This window comes from Agelaius tricolor, unplaced genomic scaffold (genome assembly GCF_023055355.1).
Source record: "Agelaius tricolor isolate 1412-34295 unplaced genomic scaffold, bAgeTri1.0.p SCAF_5, whole genome shotgun sequence".
Lineage (NCBI taxonomy): Eukaryota > Metazoa > Chordata > Aves > Passeriformes > Icteridae > Agelaius > Agelaius tricolor.
This window is the reverse complement of record NW_027269265.1, coordinates 11,173,716-11,196,884: the sequence shown is the minus strand read 5'-3', so window position 1 is coordinate 11,196,884 and position 23,169 is coordinate 11,173,716. Positions and strand designations below refer to the sequence as shown.

At 38.2% G+C, this 23,169-nt stretch overlaps 1 protein-coding gene across 3 annotated transcripts in view; it reads left to right on the top strand.

Moving 5' to 3' along the window:
- The window catches only part of TECPR2 (tectonin beta-propeller repeat containing 2), a 43,129-nt gene that overhangs the window by 5,714 nt on the left and 14,246 nt on the right, over nt 1-23,169 (top strand). For 2 of the 3 annotated variants that reach the window (XM_071426415.1, XM_071426418.1), the window contains 16 exons: nt 130-414; nt 528-656; nt 1,078-1,209; nt 2,140-2,297; nt 3,397-3,709; nt 4,511-4,643; nt 5,922-6,383; nt 6,992-7,992; nt 9,397-9,580; nt 11,380-11,553; nt 13,669-13,849; nt 15,274-15,415; nt 16,642-16,882; nt 17,624-17,713; nt 18,562-18,795; nt 22,373-22,521. In XM_071426415.1, the coding sequence (XP_071282516.1) occupies nt 181-414; nt 528-656; nt 1,078-1,209; nt 2,140-2,297; nt 3,397-3,709; nt 4,511-4,643; nt 5,922-6,383; nt 6,992-7,992; nt 9,397-9,580; nt 11,380-11,553; nt 13,669-13,849; nt 15,274-15,415; nt 16,642-16,882; nt 17,624-17,713; nt 18,562-18,795; nt 22,373-22,521 (3,957 nt within the window). In that variant the 5' untranslated portion in view covers nt 130-180. The remainder of the gene's footprint in view (nt 1-129; nt 415-527; nt 657-1,077; nt 1,210-2,139; nt 2,298-3,396; nt 3,710-4,510; nt 4,644-5,921; nt 6,384-6,991; nt 7,993-9,396; nt 9,581-11,379; nt 11,554-13,668; nt 13,850-15,273; nt 15,416-16,641; nt 16,883-17,623; nt 17,714-18,561; nt 18,796-22,372; nt 22,522-23,169) is intronic. The other variant, XM_071426416.1, reaches the window with a different exon arrangement.

The window sequence follows — 23,169 nt, the reverse complement described above, 5'->3', positions numbered from 1 at the left end:
TTTGTTTATGTAAAGCAAAATCTCAGAAAAATCTGAAATTTTTTTTCTTCTTTTTTGCTCGATTGTGGCTGTTACCCTTTTACTCTCTCCACACAAGTCAATTACACGTCTTTTGCTTTTGTCTTTCAGATTTCCTTATGTGGTCCTGTAGATGTATTTATTTCAGCCTTAAAATTGCTGATGAAAATCCTTGCTATGGCATCTGTGGCTTCACCAGTTATATTTAAGGAATTTTGTCCCTTGTATTATCTCCTCAATGCCATTCCTACAAAGATCCAGAAAGGCTTTCGCTCCATTGTGGTTTACCTGACAGCACTTGATACCAATGGAGACTACATTGCTGTGGGGAGCAGCATTGGAATGCTTTATCTCTACTGTAGACATATAAACCAGATGAAAAAATATAACTTTGAGGTAACTACTAGCTTTTACTGTTGTCTCTTCTGATGAAGCTGAGATGCTCAGAACTGAGCTTTCTGTTGGTGTCTCATTAACTTGTGATTTCTTTGTATGGTTTGTTTCAACAGGGGAGGTGTGAATCTATAACTTTTGTAAAGCTGTTGAGTTGTTTTGATGATCTGGTTGCTGTTGGCACAGCCTCAGGTCGGGTTGCAGTTTTCCAGCTCGTGTCTTCGTTACCTGGAAGGAACAAACAGGTAAATATTTTCATTTGCTTAAATCTCTGTGAGCTCTAGTATGGCTAGTTCTAGTACAGTGTTACCATGATCCTTTGTAAGAGTTACACCCAGCCAGTCTTGCCTGATGAAGTAGCTGTGAATATGTTTTAGGCTTTATATGTTAACCTTCAAAAACAATAATATTAAAGCATGCTTTGCATTACGAAAGCTGTACTTAATCAAATATGTTTCTGAAAGATTTCTCATGTGTAATGATTGGCTGATCTCTTGGTGGAGGGGAGTTTTGGATTGTTATGGGTTTCCTGTGCTAAATAAACTTTAGAAGAACCTGCACTTTTGTACTTATCTCCAGTTAAACCAGTTAGGAGTCACTGAGTAGGCTTTGTGCATCCATTTTCTCTTCAGCTCATTCTTCTGCTGCTTTGTTATTGTTTGACAGCTTCGCAGATTTGATGTTGCTGGCATCCACAAAAGTAGCATTACAGCTTTAGCTTGGAGTCCCAATGGAATGAAATTATTCTCTGGAGATGACAAAGGAAAGATTGTCTACTCTGCACTAGACCTAGACCAGGTGAGCATTTGTTTTAGGGACCTTAATTCACATTTGCACTTTCTGAAAGGATGCTTGTGTGTTTAAATATTCAGCAGTTACTTAATTGCTCAGTCTTATGTGTTTAGTTCGATGGCTTTATTGATATGTGTACACTTGGCCCAGTGTGTGCACACCCAGCAAGGCAACCACTGGATATCCTTCAGAACTGCCTTATGATTTTTAAAATGTAATGCATTATAAAAGAAGTAGTGATCTTTCTCATTTTTCATGAAATATCTATCAAATCTTTCTTCAGCTTTCAGTCAGTGCTTTCTCTTTTGTTTGGAAAGGGGTATTTTTGACTGATGTGGCTTTGTTGGTGAAGTATTTCTCCCAGAATTGTTCAGCATCTCAGTCTAGAGTGTAGAATGAAAGTAACATTTGGGTGCTGCTGGCTGAGTGGCATGTTACCAGTCAATGGAATTTTTCTCACATCTTGTTAGTTAATACAGACCTGAAATGTCAACAAATGTAATGCTAACTTGAATTTTTAAATGGGAGAAAAGTTTAAACAACATCTGATTTACCTGTGACTGTCCCTCAGTTTGGTTTGACAGAAACCACCAAAAGTAATGATTGTCTCAGCAAGGCATGAGCTGGCAGTGGGGAAGAAGGAAGAAAATGTGTCCTAAAGTTCCTAAAGGTTCTGTTGATTTCAAGAGAAGTGTATTAGCTAGTATTCCAAGAGAAACTACATTTCATAGTGTGTCACACACAATCTAACTCTCCTCTTGCCTACATAAGTTAAGTCTATATTCATTAATTGAATTTCATGCAACAGGAGTTCAAAAGCTTTTTGTTTCTTTTCATTTTTTCTCTTGGGCTCATAAATTTCTTTGAATTGTTAGTTATCACCTTGCATTTTTAGGAAGGTTTAACTCTTGTGAATTGTGTATGTGTCTTTGAAAGGGTATTTGCAACTCCAGCCTTGTATTGGAAGAGCCATCTTCAATTGTCCAGCTGGATTACAACCAGAAGGTGCTGCTTGTCTCTACTTTACAGCGGACTCTGCTTTTTTACACAGAAGAGAAATCCGTCAACCAAGTTGGAACACAGCCCAGAAAAAAGTAACCCTCATAAAATCCTGATGCAGGCTCATCTATTAATTCTTGCAAGTGAATTACAGACAGAGTGATCTAGGCAGTAAAATTAATACAACACAGCAGTCTGCTCATAAAAAGCTGGTTACCATAGCTGTGTGGGATTGAACATGAAATCATGAAATGACAATTATACCTATTTAGAAAGTATGTGGTTGCAAGTATATCACGATCATATTCTCAAGGCACTATTAGGCAAAAATATTTAAGATGTTTTCTCATTTTTTAAACTGAAAACACTGCCAAACTTCCCCTGCAGTCCCTCTTTGTTTACTGTGACTTGCAGTGAGCAGGCATTGCAATCAAGTCTGTCTAGTGGGTGATGTAATATTTAATGCAAAAACCAAGTCATCATCCCTGTTTTTCTTACACACTGAAGTGAGTTAACAGGGAGAATGTATAGTAAGCACTTAAATTTGAGTTGAAGACTAGGAACCTCTTTTGTGGCTTTGACATCTCCTCTTCTGTAATCCCTCTCAAGTAAGGAAGAGGGAACCCAGCCATGGAACAGCATGACTGACTGTTTCTCTTAAGGAGAGGAAATTTACCCTTGAAAGATGGTTTATGATGTATCTTTCAGGGCTATGAATATTAGGAGGAGTACCAAAGTTCATCTTATATGTGAAGGGTTTTCTTGGATGATAGCAATGGTGTTTCTGTGAAATGAAGGGTTTAACAGCTGGGGTCTGTTCTGTGCTTCTTGCAAGTAAAGGCTGCCAGTTCCTTAGCATTAGTTTGTAGTGTTTTGCTTGTTTTTTGTAAATTCTGGGGGAAGGAAGAGTGCATAGTAGATCTTTTTGAGACGGGAAGAGTGTCATTAAGGCTATGAAGCTTATTAGGAGGAGTCATTTAACTTGCTTTGTTGATGTAGTGTCTGACATTCAAAGCTGAGGGGAAACTTTTTATTTGGAATTACTGCTCTTACTGTAAGTAAATTTGTATTTCAGATGTTTGACTGAATATTTTAATCAAAGACTTTTGATAATTTGTGAATTTGTGCCATTAATTTTTAAATTGTTTCAAAGTTGAGTATATAGCTTTTAAAATCAATTCTTTTGCATTTTAGCACTGGCAGATTTGGAGCATGTTTTATACCTGGCCTGTGTAAACAGAGTGACTTGACACTATTTGCTGCCAGACCTGGGCTTCGTCTGTGGAAATCTGATGTTCATGGCACTGTTCAGGCCACATTCATATTGAAAGATGTATTTGCTGGAGGAATAAAAACTTTTGAACTGTATCCTCGTTTAGAACCACCTGACAGAGGAAGTTACAGCTCTCCAGAGAAGCACCTTGGGCTTGTCTCATGCTTTTTCCAAGAAGGATGGGTGCTGACCTGGAATGAATACAGCATCTATTTACTAGACACTGTGAACCAGGTAGATAAATCTTTGGCTGCATATTTTGTTTCTTCCTTGTTTTTGTTCATGCTATGCCATGAGACTCTGTTTTGGTTATACATTCTATGGCTGTGATTTAAATCCCTATTTAAAACCAAAAAAAAGAATATTTATTGTCTCCTTTCTCAAGTTGTCATTGCAATGATATACTCACCAAATAGCTCAGTATGTTGTTTATGAAAATTACATATATGTAAAGCTTTCAGTTAAGGTTTTAACATCATAATTAATTCTGATGCTTAGTGAAACATATAGAAACCCACAGTCTAGGAATTAGTGCAAGAAGATATTTTAGGCCTATAAAATGTGCGTGGAACTATTTATTCTTCTCTTCTATGACTGCTGGTGTCTGAAAAAAAAGACATATTAGCTTTTATTTGGTATACAGTGAAGTGTTAGCTATTTTGTTGTCTTAAAAATGCATATGAATGTGCATACGAGCTAGTATATTTTTGTCTAAATTATATTAAATATTCATACTGTGGCATTCTTCTGCCACCAAATTGTATATTGCTTAAGTTGTTATATTTAGTTGCCTTTAGTTGGACAAAGAATGGATCTGTGGAATTTAAATTAGTATAAAAATGGAGCTGCATCATGATTAAAGAGTTCTTTTCTGTTTCTTTTTTCTGTTTTCTTTTTTCGATAAGATAAAAATCTTTAGCCTCTACTGTTTTTGTTGATTAAAATCCAGAGAACGCTTTTGTTAAGAGTACCACGTTGTGCAAACACTCTGTTAATCTAAGGCCAATTATTTCTTTCTCTGCTGACTCTTTGCAGGCTTTGATTGGTGGCTTGGAAGGATATGGTGATATTGTGTCTGTGTCCTGTACCAACAATGAGATTTTTCTCTTAAAGGGAGATAGAGACATAATAAGGATTTCAAATAGACCTGAAGGAGTGTCATCAATAGGTTTGTATAATTAGTAAGTTTACTATGTAGAAATTAGTAAGTTTAGTATGCATAAATTAGTGTGTACCTCATGGAACATGGTGCCTATTGTACTTTTTTAATAACAAAAAACCAAAACCAACAAAACTGAAACACATCAAACCTCAGGCAAATCCCTTCAGATTGTTACAAAAACCTGCCAGGTCCTGTAGAGTTACTCATCTGTTCTGATAGGTTATATTTAGAGATCTGGTTTATCTGCTTATCTGAGCTTCTCTTTTGGCTGCAGTGAGAATGGGGGCATTAAGAAATTAAATATGCTTGCCTTTTTGGAGAGTGGATCAGCATTAACCTAACGAGGCATCTCTAATCGGTGCATTTGAGAGCTCATTCTGAACCGTGATGCTGAAGCAGTCTGGATTCCTGATCATGGTTATCCCTTTAGGATCAGTCTCAACAGCTGAATATGTTGATTCTGTGCCACCTGTCACCAGCCACGTTCCAGGGGAAATCTCAGCCTTCCCAGCAATGAAAAAGAAAGGATTGGCAAATACATCCAAAGAACACTCACTAAAATTCCAAAAATAATTAGACTGTTTCATACTTGTTGCCATCTGAGTTAAATATTTATGTTACTAGAACTCTTTAAAAGGGACTACTAATGCATTTAATTACTCCATCTTAGCTTTGTTTTAGCAAAATGCTAATAAATGTGCTATAAAGTCTCATTCAGTGGTGGAGAATTTAACTTTCTTGTCATTGAATGTTGGCAATAGCTTTAGTCATTTAGGCAGGTCTTTACTCACAGACTTCTAGAGACTGTTATTTTAATTTCAACTTTCAAGTATAGTTTGAAAGGAGCCTTTAGAAGTGTATTTTCTGCTAATCACTGCAGTGATTTGTCTGGTAATTTTCCTAGATTTCTTTTTCAAGCTACCAAATATTTGAATGAAGAAGTTAAAGATATAGGATGGCACTTCAGTGTGTGATAGAATTGGATCTTCCAAGCTGCAGACCTGTACTATTCTTTTTATATAAACATAAATTCAGAATTTTGCTAATAGAAGTTTGATAGAGGGTTTGGGGGAAGTGCTTTCTTATGGATTGATTTGCAGGGAGTTTACAGTGTGTGTGCATGTGCACAGGTATTTATTTTTAAATGTTGTTAGCTTAGACATTTTTTTTCATAAATATTCTTTTCATTCAATACTCTCCAAAATTATGCCCCTACTCACTTGATGTTAGTATTTATACTTGAACTAGTATCTATACTTTTATTTTTCTCTTGGACAATTTCAGATGTGAATTCAAAACTGTCAAATCCTTTAACAGATACAAGTCCTAAATTGCTGACCCCGTCATCAGTTGTATCATCTGTATCATCCAGCCCTTCAGTGGAAACAGAAAGAAAAATGGTTACTTCTCCTTCAGTTACTGGTGATAAAAATGGCACTTCTTTGGTGAAAGATGATCTGGAAACTCCAACACTATCAGAGAAAAGCTTTGATAGAGTGGGAGACTTGAGCAGTGAAGGCAGGAGAAGGGGCTGCTCTGTAGTGAGTGAATCCCGGAGCAGGAGCAGCTCTGTGAACTCCGTGGACAGTGGCTCGAGCTTTCTGCTGTGTGCAGACCAACTTCCAGAAGCTCAGAGGGAAGGTCAGCTTTCTTCTCAACGGTTCAGCACCATCAGCTCTGAAGATTTTGATCAAGAACTTATTGTAAAGCCAATTAAGGTGAAAAAGAAAAAAAAGAAGAAACAGGGTAGGTGGAGCAGAACTTTCCCTGACACTGCACCTTGTTAGAGCAAATTACGTGGAAGAGCCTGTGTTGGGCAGGCTTCCTGTATACTGTGGTGTTGTGCTTCTGAAATGGGTGAGGGGTTGTGGTGGGCCATTTCTGTTTAAGATGAAAATCTCCTTTAAAAGTGATAAATTGATGAAGTCTTTTTAGATCTGTTTGGAGTTTATTTCTTTTGTTTTGCTTTATGTAAACATGCTTTGAGTTCTAATGTATTTGTTAATGGGACCACACAGTGGACTCTGTGTCCAGTTTTATGTTGGAATTGTGTAATATCTATTCATGCTATTCAGAATATTTGGCAGTGTCTTTCTTAGCCATCCTCTTTAGTTTCATGAAGTAGTGTGAGTACTCAATTATTTTAATTGTTTACTGTATTAAGACATTTTTGGCTTTATAGGTATCATTTAGTGTTAAAGTTGAAAAAAAATCATTATGGTTAAAATTTAGATTTAGCTTTCTTCTTCCCCAGTTCTAAAAATTATTTTAATTTTTTTGCTTGGCACTGGGATTTAATAGATTTTATTAATACTACTTTTCTCCTTCTTTTTCATGTGTGTGTGTGATAACAGAAAGTGGGACAAGGAGAAACCACAGCTCTCTGGAAGGCACACCCATTTATGAGCGTCAGCTTTCTGGTGACAGTCCACATTCCTTGAATGCAGACTCCTTTTCCATGACTTCCAGCATAATGAGTGGCAGCATTGATCATTTGAGTACTGGATCTCCAGATCGGGAAAGTATGTTCAGCATGGAGTCCCATACAATCTTGCAAGAAGATAATGGTTCAGAAACTTTCAGTGTCCTGCAGTCTCCTGAGTTAGCAAATGTACTAATTAATGAAGAAAATGGAGATGTGGCTGATTTACAGAAACTTCCAAACAGTGACAGTGGCATGGGTACTTCAGCTGTTATAGATACTTTGACATCTGCATCTCCTGTGATGCTCACAGAAGACTTGACAAGCAGTGTTGGTGGTGAATGTAATGGTGGTGTGGTTTCTGCAAGCAGTGAATGCTGTCCTGGAAAGCTGAGCCAGGAGGAGGAGGAGGAGCAGGATTTTCCTACGTTGTGTAAAATAGATGAAGACTTGGATAAAATGAAGCTGCAGGATACTGAAAAATCTTCTGAAGATGCAGACCTTACAGACCAGATGTTTTTGGAATGTGACAGTATACTTGGTGTCCAGACATCTCTGACACCAAAGGAAATTGATGAAACTGGTGAGGAAGACCAACAGCAGCTGTCTCTAATCCACAGTGCTCTGTCAGACCCTTCTGCACTCCACTGTGACATCTCTGACAATGTTCATTCAGATAACTGTTCCATTTCTGGGTGGAATTTTGAAAGTGCAATCAAAGCTAAATGTAGTACTAGCACTGCTGAAAGGGTAGCAGACACTCATGAAAGTAGGACTGAAAAATCTGCCTCAAGTGATGAAGAGGATATTTATGGACATGGATTACCATATTCATCTTCAGAGACCAGCATGCCTGAAGTTGGTGCTGTGCCTGGTGCACAGGATGTAGCCAAGATAAGCCTAGATGAAACGGTGCTGTTAAAATCTGATCAGGTATTTCTTTTTGGTTTAATTAAAGTACCTTTAACCTTAAAAAGAAGCAAAAAGAAACATTCCTGCAATTACTGCAATTCCTGCTTTTCAAAAGAAATATTCCTGCAATTACTGTCCTTTACATCTTTAGGAGAGCAATTTTTTTTTACTTGATTGAATACACAAGTAAAATACAAAGCCAAACAACAGTGTGTGTTGTAACTCTTAAAAAATGTGATGTATCTGACTTCAAAATGGGTGATGTGTGCTTGCAATGCAGAGAAGCTGTTCTGGCTGTATTATTCCCAGCTCAACAAAAATGCTGTTAGAAACCCATCCGTTAAAGAGTGAACTGTAAAACCCAGTCACGCTCAGAGGCTGCTGCTTGTTTGGCTCTCCAGTAGTCCAAATTCTGCATGATGCTGTTCCCAAATTCAGCTGACTTCCTGAAGAATTAATGCTAATTATCTCACATGGCTGGCTTCTGCTTAAGGATTATTTTACCTCTAAATACTCAGAATAAGGATTAGTCTTTGCCCCCTAGCCAGCAGTAGTTAGTACTGTTAAAATGTTGACAGTTTCCTTCTTCTGTTATCCCTCTTTCCTTCATAGTTATTTGTGGGTAATCCTCATAGATACTATAGAAAAGAAGTACTAAAGTTAATTGTAAAATCTGCAAAATTGACAGAATCACTGTGACTTTTAGCAGAAGTCTTAAGAAGGAAATGCAGTTCTTGTAGGGTGGGGGAATTGTTTCTTCTAGATCTGTAACAGCCTTGTATTGAGATCAACCAAATACTAACTCATAAAGGTTGAGTTATAAGTTGTTGGTGTCCTGTCTACTGACAACTGCAACCCAAAGTGCAGAAGATTTTTGTTTCGGGTTATGGTATTCTTACACTCTGTCATGTTCAGAAACCTCCCCTGCTGATACATGCAGTGGTTGAGTTCACCTCATGGAAGTAATCAAAATTTAAGAGAACAGGCTGTAAACCAGATTTGTGCAAGATATGGCTCCTTTACCATACAGAGAGTACCAGAGTTGGATATTCAGCTGTCTCTGCCCTTCAGCTTTGTTCCCTTTGCTCATCACTTCCTAGACAATGAATAATTTCCTGAACTACAGGCAGACTGTACATTTTTATATATTCCCTCTGTGGAGCTGGATGACAGGGTGGAGGGGTTTATTTTTTTTCTAAATCTGTTGTTTAAGCAGTCTCACTGTGCACATACAGCCTTAGAGAAGAGTGACAGATGTAGTTTTACTTTACACAAGGCAAATTTAATCATTGATTAAAATACTTAAGTACTTAGCTTTTAGTTTAGCTTTTTTAAAATCAAAACGTGGGAGCTGCTCTTCTTATATACTCATTTTCTTATACACTTGGAAGACACCTGACACTGTTCTGACTCTACAGTTTTTAGTTTGCAGAGAGCTGGATGGGATACTCTGGCCCTGGATATGGCATCCTGAGCCTGGTTGTCTCAGAAAAATACATTTGGTGCCTGGACTACCGGGGCAGCCTGTACTGCAGTGCCCTTCCTGCGGCCGGCCTGCGCTGGCAGAAGTTTGAGGATGGGGTCCAGCAAGTGGCAGTTTCCCCCTCAGGTAGGTTGGCTTCTGCTGCACTGTTGCCTTGTAAATATAAAGCTTGGATAGACTTGGGCATTTTCTTTGGTTTTGGTTTTTGGTTATTTTTGGTTTTGTTTTTTGGTTGTTTGGTTTTTATGGGTTTTTTTTTCGTTATCAGTTATTATTTAATTAGATGTAACTTGTCATCTTTATGAGATTACCTATATAGTTGAGTGCTTATGTTATTTCCACATAGGCAGTTTATTGTTTGTTTGTTTTTTTTCCAAATCAATTACTTTGAGAAACTTGGTTGTTTAAGGCTTGTTTCATGTGAAATTAGTGTGTTGGTTTGGATTTCTTTTTGTTTGTTTTTTTTTAAATAGTCACAGTTATATGACTGCATCTTCTCTACCTCTGCATCCCATGTTCTAGTTTAAGTGGCTGTCTAGCAGGTTCACATTACATTTTGGGAGGTTTTCAACATGCAGTTATTTGCCTGGTTAAAGTACTTCAGAAGTAGCAGTTTAGTGGTAGGCAGAGAAGAGCTCCTTGTCTATACAAAACCTTGATTTTTGTTGCAGAGCTATAGAAGTTCTTGGCTGTGAGGGTGGTGAGGCACAGGAAGAGGTTGCCCAGAGAAACTGTGGATGCCCCATCCCTGGAAGTGTTCAAGGCCAGGCTGGATGAGGCCATCAGCAATCTGGTCAAGTGAGAGGTGTCCCTGCTCTGGCAGGGGGGTTGGAACTTAGATGATCTTTAAGATCCCTTCCCACCCAAACCATTCTGTGATTCACAATTTTAAAGTTCTTTTTCTTGTAAGTGTAGAACTGGCTTTGTGTATGCGTGGGTTGATTGATTTGATTTCTTTTTAAATGCTGAAGAAAAAAACTTTGAAGTTTTACTTCATTTGCATATGCATTTGTTCTGGATGGTTGTGAATGAGGATTATGTTGGATTAAAATTGAGCTGGTTTTGGTTATAAACTTGCATCACTTTTGGCCTTCCAGATTGTTCCAGGACTGGAGTGAAAATACAAAGTTTCTCAGTCATTTTAATTTCTTTGTCTTCTGCCTTTTCTTCCCTGTCATCTCTAAAAGCACATGTCAGGCTCCCCTTCTGTCTGTAGAGGAAGACTTGCTATCTGTTTTAAGAAGAAAGAAATTCTATTTGATCTGTAGCTGAGCTTTGCTATAGCCAAAACAATTTGAGAGTTTTTGTAGTAGGTGAGAGTGTGGGTTCATCCAGCTCAGTGTCTTACCCTTAAAACTGGTCCAGCAGGGTCCCTGCAGAAAAGTGAAAGGCATGGACATGTGTCATGTTTGCCCATGGTAGTTTCAGGGTGCAGTTGTTGGTGGCTCAAATTTCCTGGGCAAAAACGTTGTTCTTCTGCATTTCTTATCCTTCAGTTCCAGGAACTCACCCAGCTTTTCACTGAATTTGTGGAAGTTTCTAGCATCCCCAGTTTGCCATGGATGTGTTAATGCAGGAGCAGGTTAACCACAGCATGGCAAAATGGAATTAAATGCAACTTTGTGGAATCATTCAAAAGAAATTAATATGACAATGTACTGTTCTGGTACAAGCCAGCAGTTAAGTTTGGAGTTCCATTTGGTTTTCTTTTTTTAAGATATTATTATATATTAGAAGTCAGTTACTGTTCTGGTCTTGCTTTAGGAAAAAAAAAATTGTAAGGGCTTTTTAAACTTGCATTTTTGTTTAATGCTTTTGATTTGCTTTTCCTCTCCTATTAGTTTAGGTGTAGCTAGAACACATCACCTGTGACTGTTGCAGTAATTGCTGAGTGCTATTATGTTCTTTCTTTTCTTCTCTTACAGGGACTCTTCTCTGGAAGATTGAACAGAAAACTAACAAAGCTTTTGCTTGTGGAAAAGTGACTATAAAAGGAAAACGACACTGGTATGAAGCTTTACCCCAGGCTGTATTTGTAGCTCTAAGTGATGACACTGCCTGGATTATCAGAACAAATGGAGATCTGTATCTGCAAACAGGTACCTGAATTAATTGCAGGCTCTTTGAATTTTTGTGGGCTGAGATTATTAGATTTCAAGTCTATGGGATGATGGCAATTTGCTATAAACTTTTATCCACAGCCAGGACATAAGGAAACCTTTTTTCCTTGAGAAACACTTGGAAACAGTTGTGAGATTTTGTGTAATTAGGAGAGTGGAAAAGCCAGTTTGTTCATGGCCACTTGTTTTGTGTGTGCCAAGTGGAGTACATACAGTACAGAGAATTTATGGCATGGGGAAGATATGAGATGGATGCAGATAAATGAAAAGGGATTATAGAAAATATCAAAATAATACCCTTGCTTTGAAAGTGGTATGGTGCACTGAAACAATTCAGCCTTAAATGGGCAGAATAGGGAAAAGTAGATGGTTTGTGTTTTGAAAAGCACAGATCTCTAGAGGGTAAGAGTTGCCACTTGATAATGACAGGAAGGTATTCTGAGACAGAAGATGGTGAAGTGCTTTGGAAGTATAGACAAGTGGTATGTGTTTTATGTGACAGAGAAAGCAAAGCCATGGGGGAACAGAATGGGCTGTGGAGCAGGACTCTGCAGCTGCCTTCTTCCTGGATGTCAGTGAGGCACAAACTGGAAAAAAGGGGTATTGTAGTGGCAACTTTGAAGTCGTGGCCTTAGTTTTAAGTTCTTCAGTGAATAGAAGAGGATGTATTTGGAAGGTGTTATGCAAACAATATTCAGGCTAAATGCAAGCAGCTAGGATGAAGGATGGTAGTTTTGGAGTTAAGGGAGAAAAGTACCAAGGACTCTCAGGCACATGAAGCTTGCACAGAGTTACTAAGGAAAAATTACCAGTAACATGATGAAGGCATTACTGGTGAATGAAGAGGAGAACTGGGTTAAGGGCAAGCTGTGTGAGACATATACAGGCAGGACACCATGTCTGAGTGGCTACCAAAATTCTTGTTCACCTTTCATTTAATTTTGGCACTCTAGTAATTTCTCTTTTAGGTTTAGTTACTGTAGCACAATGCAAGAATTCTTTGTGATTAAGAAAACTATTTTAAGTACACATCACTGTTTCAAAGACACTGTATTAATTTTTTTTTTCATTAAGTGTAGTAGTCCTAGAGAAATCAGGTGGCCTGCCCATGGTCACATGCATACTGCCAACAGGCATGGATAGGGGTGATAGAGAGTAAATTTTGGATGCTAATCATACAGGGCTCTGTGGAGGTTTGAATCAATATTTTTCTTCCCTTTGAGAGATTGGTTTGATTACATCAGCTTACATTCTGCTGTTCTTAGGCTTCCAAATTTGTCTTTTGATGCAAAAAATAAATTCTCAGTATATCAGTCTTCCTAATGAAAGGCAGCCAGTGAAAATTGTTGCTCCAGGATCTTTTCATCCCCTTCACTGTCTTGTGTAACATTTATAACAAAAGTGTGTGCTCAGAGGTTTAGAAATGAGTGTTCTTGTTAGTCTAGAACATATTATACACATGAGTCTGTTCATACTGGTTTTGGCAGCATGAGGAGATGAAACAAAAGCTCTGTCTCCTGATATGTTTCACATGCAGTTTCATATGTGTAAATCAAGCTTCAGTGTAATTGTAAAGAAGACATGTTCCTGTAGATTAGCTGTAGAAATGTGTGCAAACTGCCTGTAAATCTACCAGAACCTCTCTGCTCCTCTCAGTACTACACACTGTGGCATGCTCTTTTGTAATTACTCTGCTGTCACTACTCAGATCAGGTTGCTTCTCTCCCTGGCATGTTTTGGGCAAAAGTTGTTCCATTACTGGCTTTTTCTTTGACTCTCCTGTCAGCTCTAATAGAGCTTTTATAAATGGAGATTCCTGGTGCTGACACTAGAGGGAGAAAAGGAACAGAAATGACAGGACTGAACATGCACTGTGCAGGGTGTTGAAGGATGTACAGTGTCTTTATTTTTAGAGGAAATTATTTGTAGTTTACAGAAAGAACAGTCACTCAAGGAAATTGTGATAAAATGACAAATGTTAGCATGTCAAGGAGATTCCCTTCTGCATTTTCCTTTATTGAGTTACTTTATCTCTTTCCTTTTTGTTGCAAATAGCCAAAGTTTGTAAAGCAATCCTCATTTTCTGATTTCTAGGCCTGAGTGTGGATCGCCCTTGTGCCCGAGCAGTAAAGGTTGACTGCCCTTATCCACTGTCACAGGTCACATCCAGGAACAACGTGGTGTGGGCTCTGAGCGAGCAGCGCGCCCTGCTCTACCGCGAGGGAGTGCGCAGCTTCTGCCCCGAGGGCGAGCAGTGGAAGAGTGACATTGTCAGGTAATCACTGCTGGGACACGCTGGCCATAGCCTGAGCGACACAAACGATTGTGCTGGAGCTCCTTGATGTTTGGAGAAGTATTGTCTGAGCTCCTGTGTCTATATACCATTCTGTGTGTGGATTAATCTATTTTAGCTGTCTCTCTGTCTGTACTTCCTGCCTTCCTACCAGCCATCCATCCATCCATGCTGCTATGTAATGAAAGGAATTGTCGTAAACAGAAGCAGGTTTAAATAGTGAGAAAAAATTTTGAAATGTCTTTATAATGATTGTCAACGTGATTTGCTATTAAATATTCATTCTTTAATCTGTGGCATAATGGTTTTAAGGAGCTCTCTAGTTTTGAGAGGTTTGTTGTTTTGTTTTTTTTGTGACATTCAATGTATGCATTTTTTGGTCATCCACACAGCTTCTGCACTCCCCAACCCCAGATTTTTATAATTACTTTGTGTAGTTGGTATTTAGCTTTGTAGTTGATCTTCTGCCCACAGTAGTTCATCTGTGCTTAAAAGCACTGAGTCTCTACTGCTGGCTTTAAGAATGTAGAATTTAGTGTCTCTTGTGACATCAGCCTGGTGCAAGTTTAGGAAGAAATTCAAGTTCTTGTTATCAGGTGATTTTATCTTCTGAATATCCTATTGTGAAACCTTGACTTGTGCCACCTCTCAGCCTGGTATTTGGTTCTTGAACAGTCTGAGAAACTACTGTGTCTTTGTTCAAATGTGAAATTTCTCATACTCTAATGAGTTTGTTTAATGAAAATACCTGCTGAGCTACACCTTAGGTATATTTCATGTTCTTGGACTTTGTGTTAAAATTGCAGAAGGCAGTCAGTATTTGTTCTTAAATTATCAAGAAAGGTTATCTGAAAGAACTGGCATTGTTTGCTACCTTTTCAGTGTCTGATATGATCACCTGACCCTGTTGACTTTCTGAGCTTGAAAATCGTTTACTTATGCAGGAAACTTACAGTCCTAAATTCAGCATTTATCTCTGTCACATAGTTAAGTTGAGTTTTCTCTTTGTGGTTCCTGGACTGCAGGTATTGTTCTCAGAATAGGTCAAGAAAGTTGAAGAGATATATTTATGAAGCTGTTTTATCAAAACCTTAAAGAACACAGCTCTTGATTGCTTATTTCTTGAACAACATAGGGCTTATTTAGTTTTATTGTTATGTATCCAAGTTTCAAATCTTGAGTGATCTTTGAAGGACTCGTTTTTGTTGTAGTTGTTGAATGTTTTTTACTTAAATAAAATATAAAGTACTGAATAACTGAAAATTTAATGTCAAATGTGTTTTTTAGCTTGGTCCCACTGAATTTCAACCATGTTAAACTATTAGCATTGTATCAGCTTCCTTAAAATACCATTAACACAAATTTGTATTAAGGTTTTTAACATTTTTACTTCTTTGCATTTCCAGTGAAATGCAAGCTTTGGAACCAGTGTGCATAACCCTTGGTGATCAGCAGACATTATGGGCTCTGGATATCCATGGCAATCTCTGGTTCAGGACTGGTATAGTTTCAAAGAAACCACAAGGAGATGATAACCATTGGTGGCAAGTAGGCATTTTTTTATTTTGCTTTCAGTTTAGTCTTTTGGGTTGATTATTTGTGTTGTTTTCCCACAAGATTCTAAAAAAAAATTCAATTAATAGTACACTTTATTCAGTATATTAAAACTTCTGTGTGGCTGTGGCTGAAATCTCTTTTCTGTGTCTGCTGTAAAGAGGGAAGGAAAACCATCCCATGGTCATACAGAGCAGCATTGCAGAAGCTTTCAAGAGCACAAGAAATGCTCTGCCAGGTCATAGGACATGCTGTTGAGGCAGAGCATCAAATCTGGCTGCTGAATGCAGCCTTTTCTCTTGTCTTTTAGTGCCCATCCTTTTCCTCAGCTAGAGAAAATAAATAATAAGTCACCATACAAAAGAATGTGTTTCACATTTTTCCATTCAGTTGAGGTTTCTTTGAGGCATGTGGAGCAGCTTGCTTCAGCCACAGTTCATGTGGGTGAAACCAACTCAATTATTGCAATTATTGTCTGGTATTGATTTAGGATTCCTGATTCTGGTTCTTCCAGCTTTTCTTGTTTTCTCCAGAGATAAGGGTGGGGAAGAAGGGAGTATAAAAACGGTCTTACAGAAAATTTGTCAACATGCTACCTTAGTTACAAGAATTTTGGTCTATGTATATGTATAATCCCTTTTTGCATGGGAGCATCATGAGTAGCTTGGCTTTGAGATTATTGGCAAACTGCTGCTCTTTTTGTGTTCTTAGACATTTTATTCCTTTCTAGGAGTATCCCAGAGTGTTGCCAGCCTAGTTGTCCATGACAGAACTTGAGCAATTACTTATTTAGACCTCCTTCTGCACTGTGAATTAAAATGTCCATGAGGTAGTTGCAAAGGAGTATTGCATTCAAGTTTTTGTCATGTGGTTTGAATTGTTACACTGTGCAAATTTCTCTTCCTTTGGGAAATTGAAAATTTACCTCTCAGTTTGCAGAGTTTGGCATGTTTTTAGAGGGACACATCCTAAAACAAAGGCCTATTTAAAATGCAGATTTCTAAATGGCTTGTTGGATAGAAAAGAGCTGTAAGCTGGCATTTAATAATGATTTTGGCTTATTAGCAAGACAATTACTCAAAATGTACAATTTTTATTTTTCCTTTCCTACACTTTTGAAAACCTTGAATTCTGAAAAACCTTCTGGTGAAAGATCGTGCAGTTCACCCCAGAGTTTAACTAATTATCAAGAGCACTTTTTCTTTTCTTTTTTCCTCCAGGTAAGCATCACTGATTATGTAGTGTTTGACCAGTGCAGCCTGTTCCAGACCATAATCCAGGCAACTCACACGGTGGCAACAGCAGCTCAGGCACCTGTGGAGAAGGTGGCTGACAAGCTAAGAATGGCATTTTGGTCACAGCAGCTTCAGTGTCAGCCCAGCCTCCTTGGAGTCAATGGCAGTGGAGTCTGGATCTCTTCAGGCAAAAATGAATTCCATGTAGCAAAGGGAAACTTAGTAGGTTGGTGTGCTTTTGCATCTTAATTTTTTTAAGTTAAGAATATTAAATAGAAGGAAATAACTAACTAAACTCTGTCACCACAGAAATTACCCATGGCAAGTCAGGGCAGCTTTAACTTGTTTAAAAATTAAATTAAATTATTCATTAGCATTTGGTCTTAAATACTTTCTCATTTAAAGGGAAATATTTTTCATGGAAAAGTCATTGTCAACCAGTGAACTGTGCACAAGTTACTGCTTTTAACACCTACATTTGTCTCTTCTCTGGGATAAGGCAGTCTTAAGCTGCTGAAGCTATTTTATCTTGCACAGTGGAGTCTGGCTCATGATCAGTGTGACTGTGCAAGACACCAATGTTATGGTTTTATAATGCTAATAGAGAGATTGCTTTATTTTTCTTGCTACAGTTCTCAAAATAGAATACTTATTTGGCACATCTCTTTGTTTAGGTAAACTCTAACAATACATCTAGCATACCTCATCACCAAACTGGTCTCCTGTTGAAGACCATTAATATTCTTCTTTATCCTCTTCTGCATTCACAGTTTTCTCTGTGTGTTTACATAGGTGTTGGGAGGAGACTTCCCCCTCCCCCCAACAGTATCTTGAAAGATTTTCATAGAAAATCTTGTCTAAAATATATTTAATAATTGATTGCAATAGAATTTCTTCTAAATTTGAAATAACAACCTGCAACAGAAAACTGTGTTTCCTATTAATGCCACTCATTCTTTCTTTCAAGGCACGTATTGGAATAATATTGTGCCTCGTGGTACTGCTTCTGCCACAAAATGGATTTTTGTGTTGGCTTCCCCTGCTTCATCTAAAGAAGGTTGGTAAATCAACACTGCAGGTGTATAATATCTGATTTTTAAACAGAGTGGAATTGATGGTGTAAGTAATTAAATATCCTGAACTACTTCGGGTATTGGTTGTCTTTTCTGTTTGCAGGGATCTAAAGTAGTTGAAGTAGGGTGGAAGTGTATCTGTAAAACTACTGGAGATTAAAATAATGTATTATTCACTCTCACCTTTGGTGTGGAGTGGCATCCAGCAGGGAAATGGGTGGTCCTCAGGAGCAGCAACCTCCTAAACTGCCACAGCATGAATTGCCAGAATTTGTAGTTGGAAGTTTCAGAGCATGCTTTGCTGAAATGCCTGTAGTAACCAAGTGCTTCTCCTGACAGTGCAGTTATTGCAGCAAAATTGCCCATTATTGGTAAAAGTGAGACCCTGTCAGGGAATTGAACTGCTGATTACAGTAGTTAGCAATTGCATTATCTAAGTACACTGGCTTTAGTGGCAAAAATGTGGTTTAGAGCTGAAAAAGAATGCTGCTTTTCAAAGGCTATTATTGAGGATATAAAAGAGCAAAAGAATAAAGAGAGGTGATAGTGCATTGTTACATGTGTCTTATCTCTATTAGTTCCTTCAAATGAAACATTTCTTCAAATGAGATCACTTACTACTTCCTTTATTTGAGAAATGGAGTATTTAAGTGCCTAAATAAGGGCTTAGGATGTGTATTTGTACTTCAAAGCCTTACCCTGTGAGCATAGCCAAGAAGCTTTAGTTTTGCCTTCAAATGTACTGTTAATTTTGTTTCAGAAGAAGTAGATGTGTAAGCTTTCTCAGAGTGGATTAGGAACTATTTTAATAACAGAAGTGTCCTTTCCATAGGAAGCTTTCTGTGGCTGTGCCAAAGCAACAAGGATCTGTTTTGTGTCAGTGATCAGAATCCTCATTTTCGTCCTTCTACGGTGCAGCTGCCACCGGAGGCTGAAATGGTGCACTACTCTGCCTGCCAGGATGCCATCTGGGGCTTGGATAGTCTAGGGCAGATATTTATCAGAACACTTTCCTCCAGCTGCCCAACAGGGATGCATTGGACAAAACTGGATCTCTCCCAACTAGGTAGGACATTTTTAGTGAGTAGATTGTCTCTTAAGCGCACCATATTTTCCAGAAGTATCTTTCAGTTTATTGATGTAGAACATAACATTTACTGGATTAAATAGTGCCTACTGACAGGTGATTGTAAAATATCAGGAACAGATGTGGCTTTCAAAGAGTGTTCTGTTTAGCCCTTTCCAGGAGACAAGAAGATTCCTGTTTGCAAGGTACTTGGTGTGTGTTTAGTGCATCTTGTGTTGGTCAGTCTGAAGTGGCTCTGCCTGACACCGTGCTGTGCAGGGGCTCCAGCAGCTTTAACTAGGCTGGCTCTTATACCTCAGTGCAGTCATAGTCACCTGATCTGGGGCACAAACGTCTGAATTTTATGGCTAAACACATTTTTAACTCCTGCCAAGGAAGAATTATGCTCCAAGAGTGAATCATTCATGAGTGATGCAGCTCATAGCACTTATGTAGAGATTTATAGTGATGTAAACATTCAGCATAATGCTTAGAATGTGATGCTGGTTAACTGCTCTTTTCATTTGCTCAGGTGCTTGACCATGATTTGATCATTGAAATGTAATCACAGTTTGGAGTTTGGCTCTGGGATAACCAAGTTATTTGCCACCTTCATAAGTAGTATTCTCATCAGATTTATTTGTTTAATAGTCTGACTGTTAGAACATTCTTATATTGGTGCTAATCTGCACACCTCTTTCAGGTAAAGAGAAAGGAAATTGGGACTGTGCACCATTCTCTCACCATTTTAAAAATAATTCAACTGATTTGCAGTTTTTCCATTTTTGATGGCAGTGTTCATGACTGGTTTGATAACAGACAAGCAATTTTAACTTGAGGTTTAAGGAAAGGCAGACACAGCTGGCAGAGTTTAGGTCTCGTGTACAATTTTAGTGTATAGTTTATAATACTTCCTGGAAAAATTATAAACCGTGTCTTTTAAAATTAACTTGTTTTTCAGATGTACACCAGTTATTTTTCAGACCTGATGATTTGGTTTCAAATCACTCATCATACCATACTTTAAACACTGATGCCTTTTACTGACCTACAGGATAGATTTGGCCACTTTGTCCTTCTCATGTTCCTTAGTGTGGTTTGAAACTCTTCTCATGAACCACTGCTTTCTAGCAGTTTAGACAGTAACTGTTTAACTGAGAAAATAAGTAACTTCTAGTCATTGTCTGAAAATCTCAGAAGAATTCATACAGGAAATCAGTGTAATTGGTGTTAGCTGCCTGTAATACCTGGCCTGTGAACTTCAGCAGTTCAGAAATTCAACCTTTACATTCAGCTGTTCCTGTCAGCTCTGGCACATGGTGGTGGCATAGAAGAGATTTGAGGCCAGGAAATACTGAAACACTCCACTGTACCTGTCACTGTGGGTTAGCACTGAAACGTGAAAATGTTTTAGACATTTTTTTTCCATTTAATTGCATGTGGTACATCACTGCTTGACAAGGTGCATATCCATGGCTATAATAGAAAAGCCTTTATTTGTTCTAATGAGGCTGAAAGAATTGGAGAGTTATTGTTATTGTGCCAAGTGTATGTTTAAGTTTACTCCAGAAACATTAGGACTATGACTGCAGAGGGCAGGTGGAGTGGGAGCAACTTTCTCTAAAGTGCAGTTCAGAATTCTGTATGGAAGTGATGGGGTTTACCAGCATTAGGTTGAAATATTCTTATTATGTTGCTAGTATCTTGCCTTTTGCATTATGTACTGGGAGTAGCACCCAGTAGATTATTTTGATTAGCATTCCACTATCACTATCAAGGTTTCTAAACACAGTAGAATGACCTTTAGGTTTTAACAATAAACAATGCTGCTGGTTCATGCTACTTGCTCTAAAACAGTTGGTGAATGTAGTTAACATGACCTTGTCCTAAGATACAAATGGTAGGTGGGAGGAGGGAGAAACCCCAAAACATTTACATAAAGGCTGTGTTTTTGAATATCAAATTGTACTGTAGACCTAAATAATACCAGCTCTGCTGGGTAGGTGATATGTGATTCCATCTTTGAGTGCCTGATGCTTGTCTGGATCAGAGCACTTGGACAGCTGAGGTATCATGTGACAAAGCCATTGCTTTGAGGCATATTTTTTTAGAAGGAATAACAAGTAAGTAAGATTTAAGTAAGATTTTGGCTTTGCAGCTCAAAGTCAAGTCTCTGTCTACAAAAGAAAATTGCTATAGATGTTCTCATCCCAAGCAGTAGAAGTTTTTGTTTGTCATTTTGGTTTTTATATGAAGCTGTCTGGTTAAAGGAAATTTTTGGATGAGATAGGTTGATTTCTATTCCTGTGATCCAGAAAATGAAATAATTTTGGTTAATGAGATCTGTTTACTACAGATAATTAAAAGATAAAGCTATGTTGTCCTGTTGTTTCCTGTTCTTTTCACCAGCAAGCCCTAACAATTGGGAATACTGCATTCTGCAGCAATAAATACTTTGAACTTGCACTCTGTGGGATAAAATTCCATGCCCCTCTTTAAGGAATGCTGTGTCTGATGCACTTTACAAGGATTTGTTGCCAAATTTCACATCCCTGAAAACAGAACTGTTACCAAGAATGGGATATCCCAAGCAGCACTGGCATGTTCAGTCAACCAGCAAGGCCTAATTTTAGAGTTTTAGTTTGGAGTCTGACCAGAGCATTCCTTCTGTAGTGGATCTGTACTGCTTGGGTCCCACTTTCTCTGGAACTTGTTTTCCATGACTTAGCTTTGTTTTCTCCAACATGGGGTGAAAAAAGGAAATCAAATGTTAGATACATTACATCATGTGGCTCTTTTAAAGTTATTTTGAAAGAGTAAGAGTTTCAGTAGACAGTTAACTAGCAGTTCTTTTTGGTCTAAAGTACCAGGTTTGCATCTCTACTGTCTTTGCAGGAATTTTGACTAAACCCAAAAACTAACCATGCCAAAATTCCAACACACACTTATTTGGCAGCTTTGTTTTTATGGTGGTGACAGGGTTAAAATACTGCTGCACATTGGAGATTGGTGTAATAAATATGTACAGTGGTGAGTATAAATCCATTTGAAAATCAGTTCCTTTATTTACAGATGTGACACTGGTATGTTAACACTGAAATGCATAACCATATGCTCTCATATTTTTGCAATGCTGCTGCTGTTAGGAATGTTCTTTGCTGGCTGAGTTATCAGATTGACACCTTTAAAAGTCTCCAAGCAAGGCCAGCTACAGAGAAGAGTTCACATTAGGTCATGTGAAAGTTTGTCTAGGCACTGATAACATTTGTCATGGAATGGTTCCCTGCTTGAATTTGGTTATTGGAATAGAGTATTTATAATGTGCTTTAGAAATTGCACTCTCCTGTGACTTTTATTTTTAGGTTTAGAAGAGAAATTTCTCACATATGTACTACCTGTTGGTTTTGTTCATTGTATCCAGCAATTTTTTTTTTATTCTCCCACAAGTTGTATTAACTTCTAATCATTTTTATGTGACTAAAGCTTGTTTAATACAATGAAGTCTAAATACCAGTTGTGATTATTAGCTGAATTTGAAAGGAAAATGCCAGGTTGCTAATAATCTCTTTGTTATTAGGTGGTGTAAAGCTGATCAGCTTGACCTGTGGAAATCAGCATGTTTGGGCCTGTGACACCAATGGTGGCATTTATTTCCGTGTAGGAACTCAACCTCTTAACCCGAGTTTGATGCTTCCTGCCTGGATAATGATTGAGCCACCCATACAGGTAAAATGTAGATTGCAATTCTTTGTAACCCATTGGTTTAGCTCTATGCTAAACCTTAAAACAGTAATTTTAGAATTCATGGGAAACAGTAGAGCCAGGTTTTATAGTAGAGTGTAGCATTGAGCTATGCTGAGTACCCTCAGTGTGCTAAGCAGGGCTGGATGGACAAGCAGCACAGAGCAGAGGGTGTGGGAGGGCTCTGCTCAAGTGGCATGGTGCTGGATGCCTGCCTCCCTTTTCCTTTATCCTCACCCTTGTGAGTCTGGGATGCTTGTTAGGGTGCTGGGCCTGAATTCAGGGACTTTCCTTGTCATGCAGTGCTTTGTAAGCATGCAGTACAACTGCAGCTCTTTTCCCTTGTTACCAGAATGGGCAAACTTTATATCCTTTCTACCTGCCAGCTGGGAGGGTCAGAGCTGAAAGAAGCTCCTAATGTAACATGGAAGCATATTTGGAAAATATAGAAAACTGACAAAATCTGTTTCTCCAGTGTCTGTTTGTTGTTTGGTTTTTGGTTGTTTTCTTTTTAAATCTCTCTTTAACCACAGTGCTTGCTTTCATTGCTGCTCTAATACTTTGCAAGTTAATCTATGAAATGGGAGTAATTTCTGTTGTGGGTTGAGACTGCTGTAATGGAGCTGACCTCTG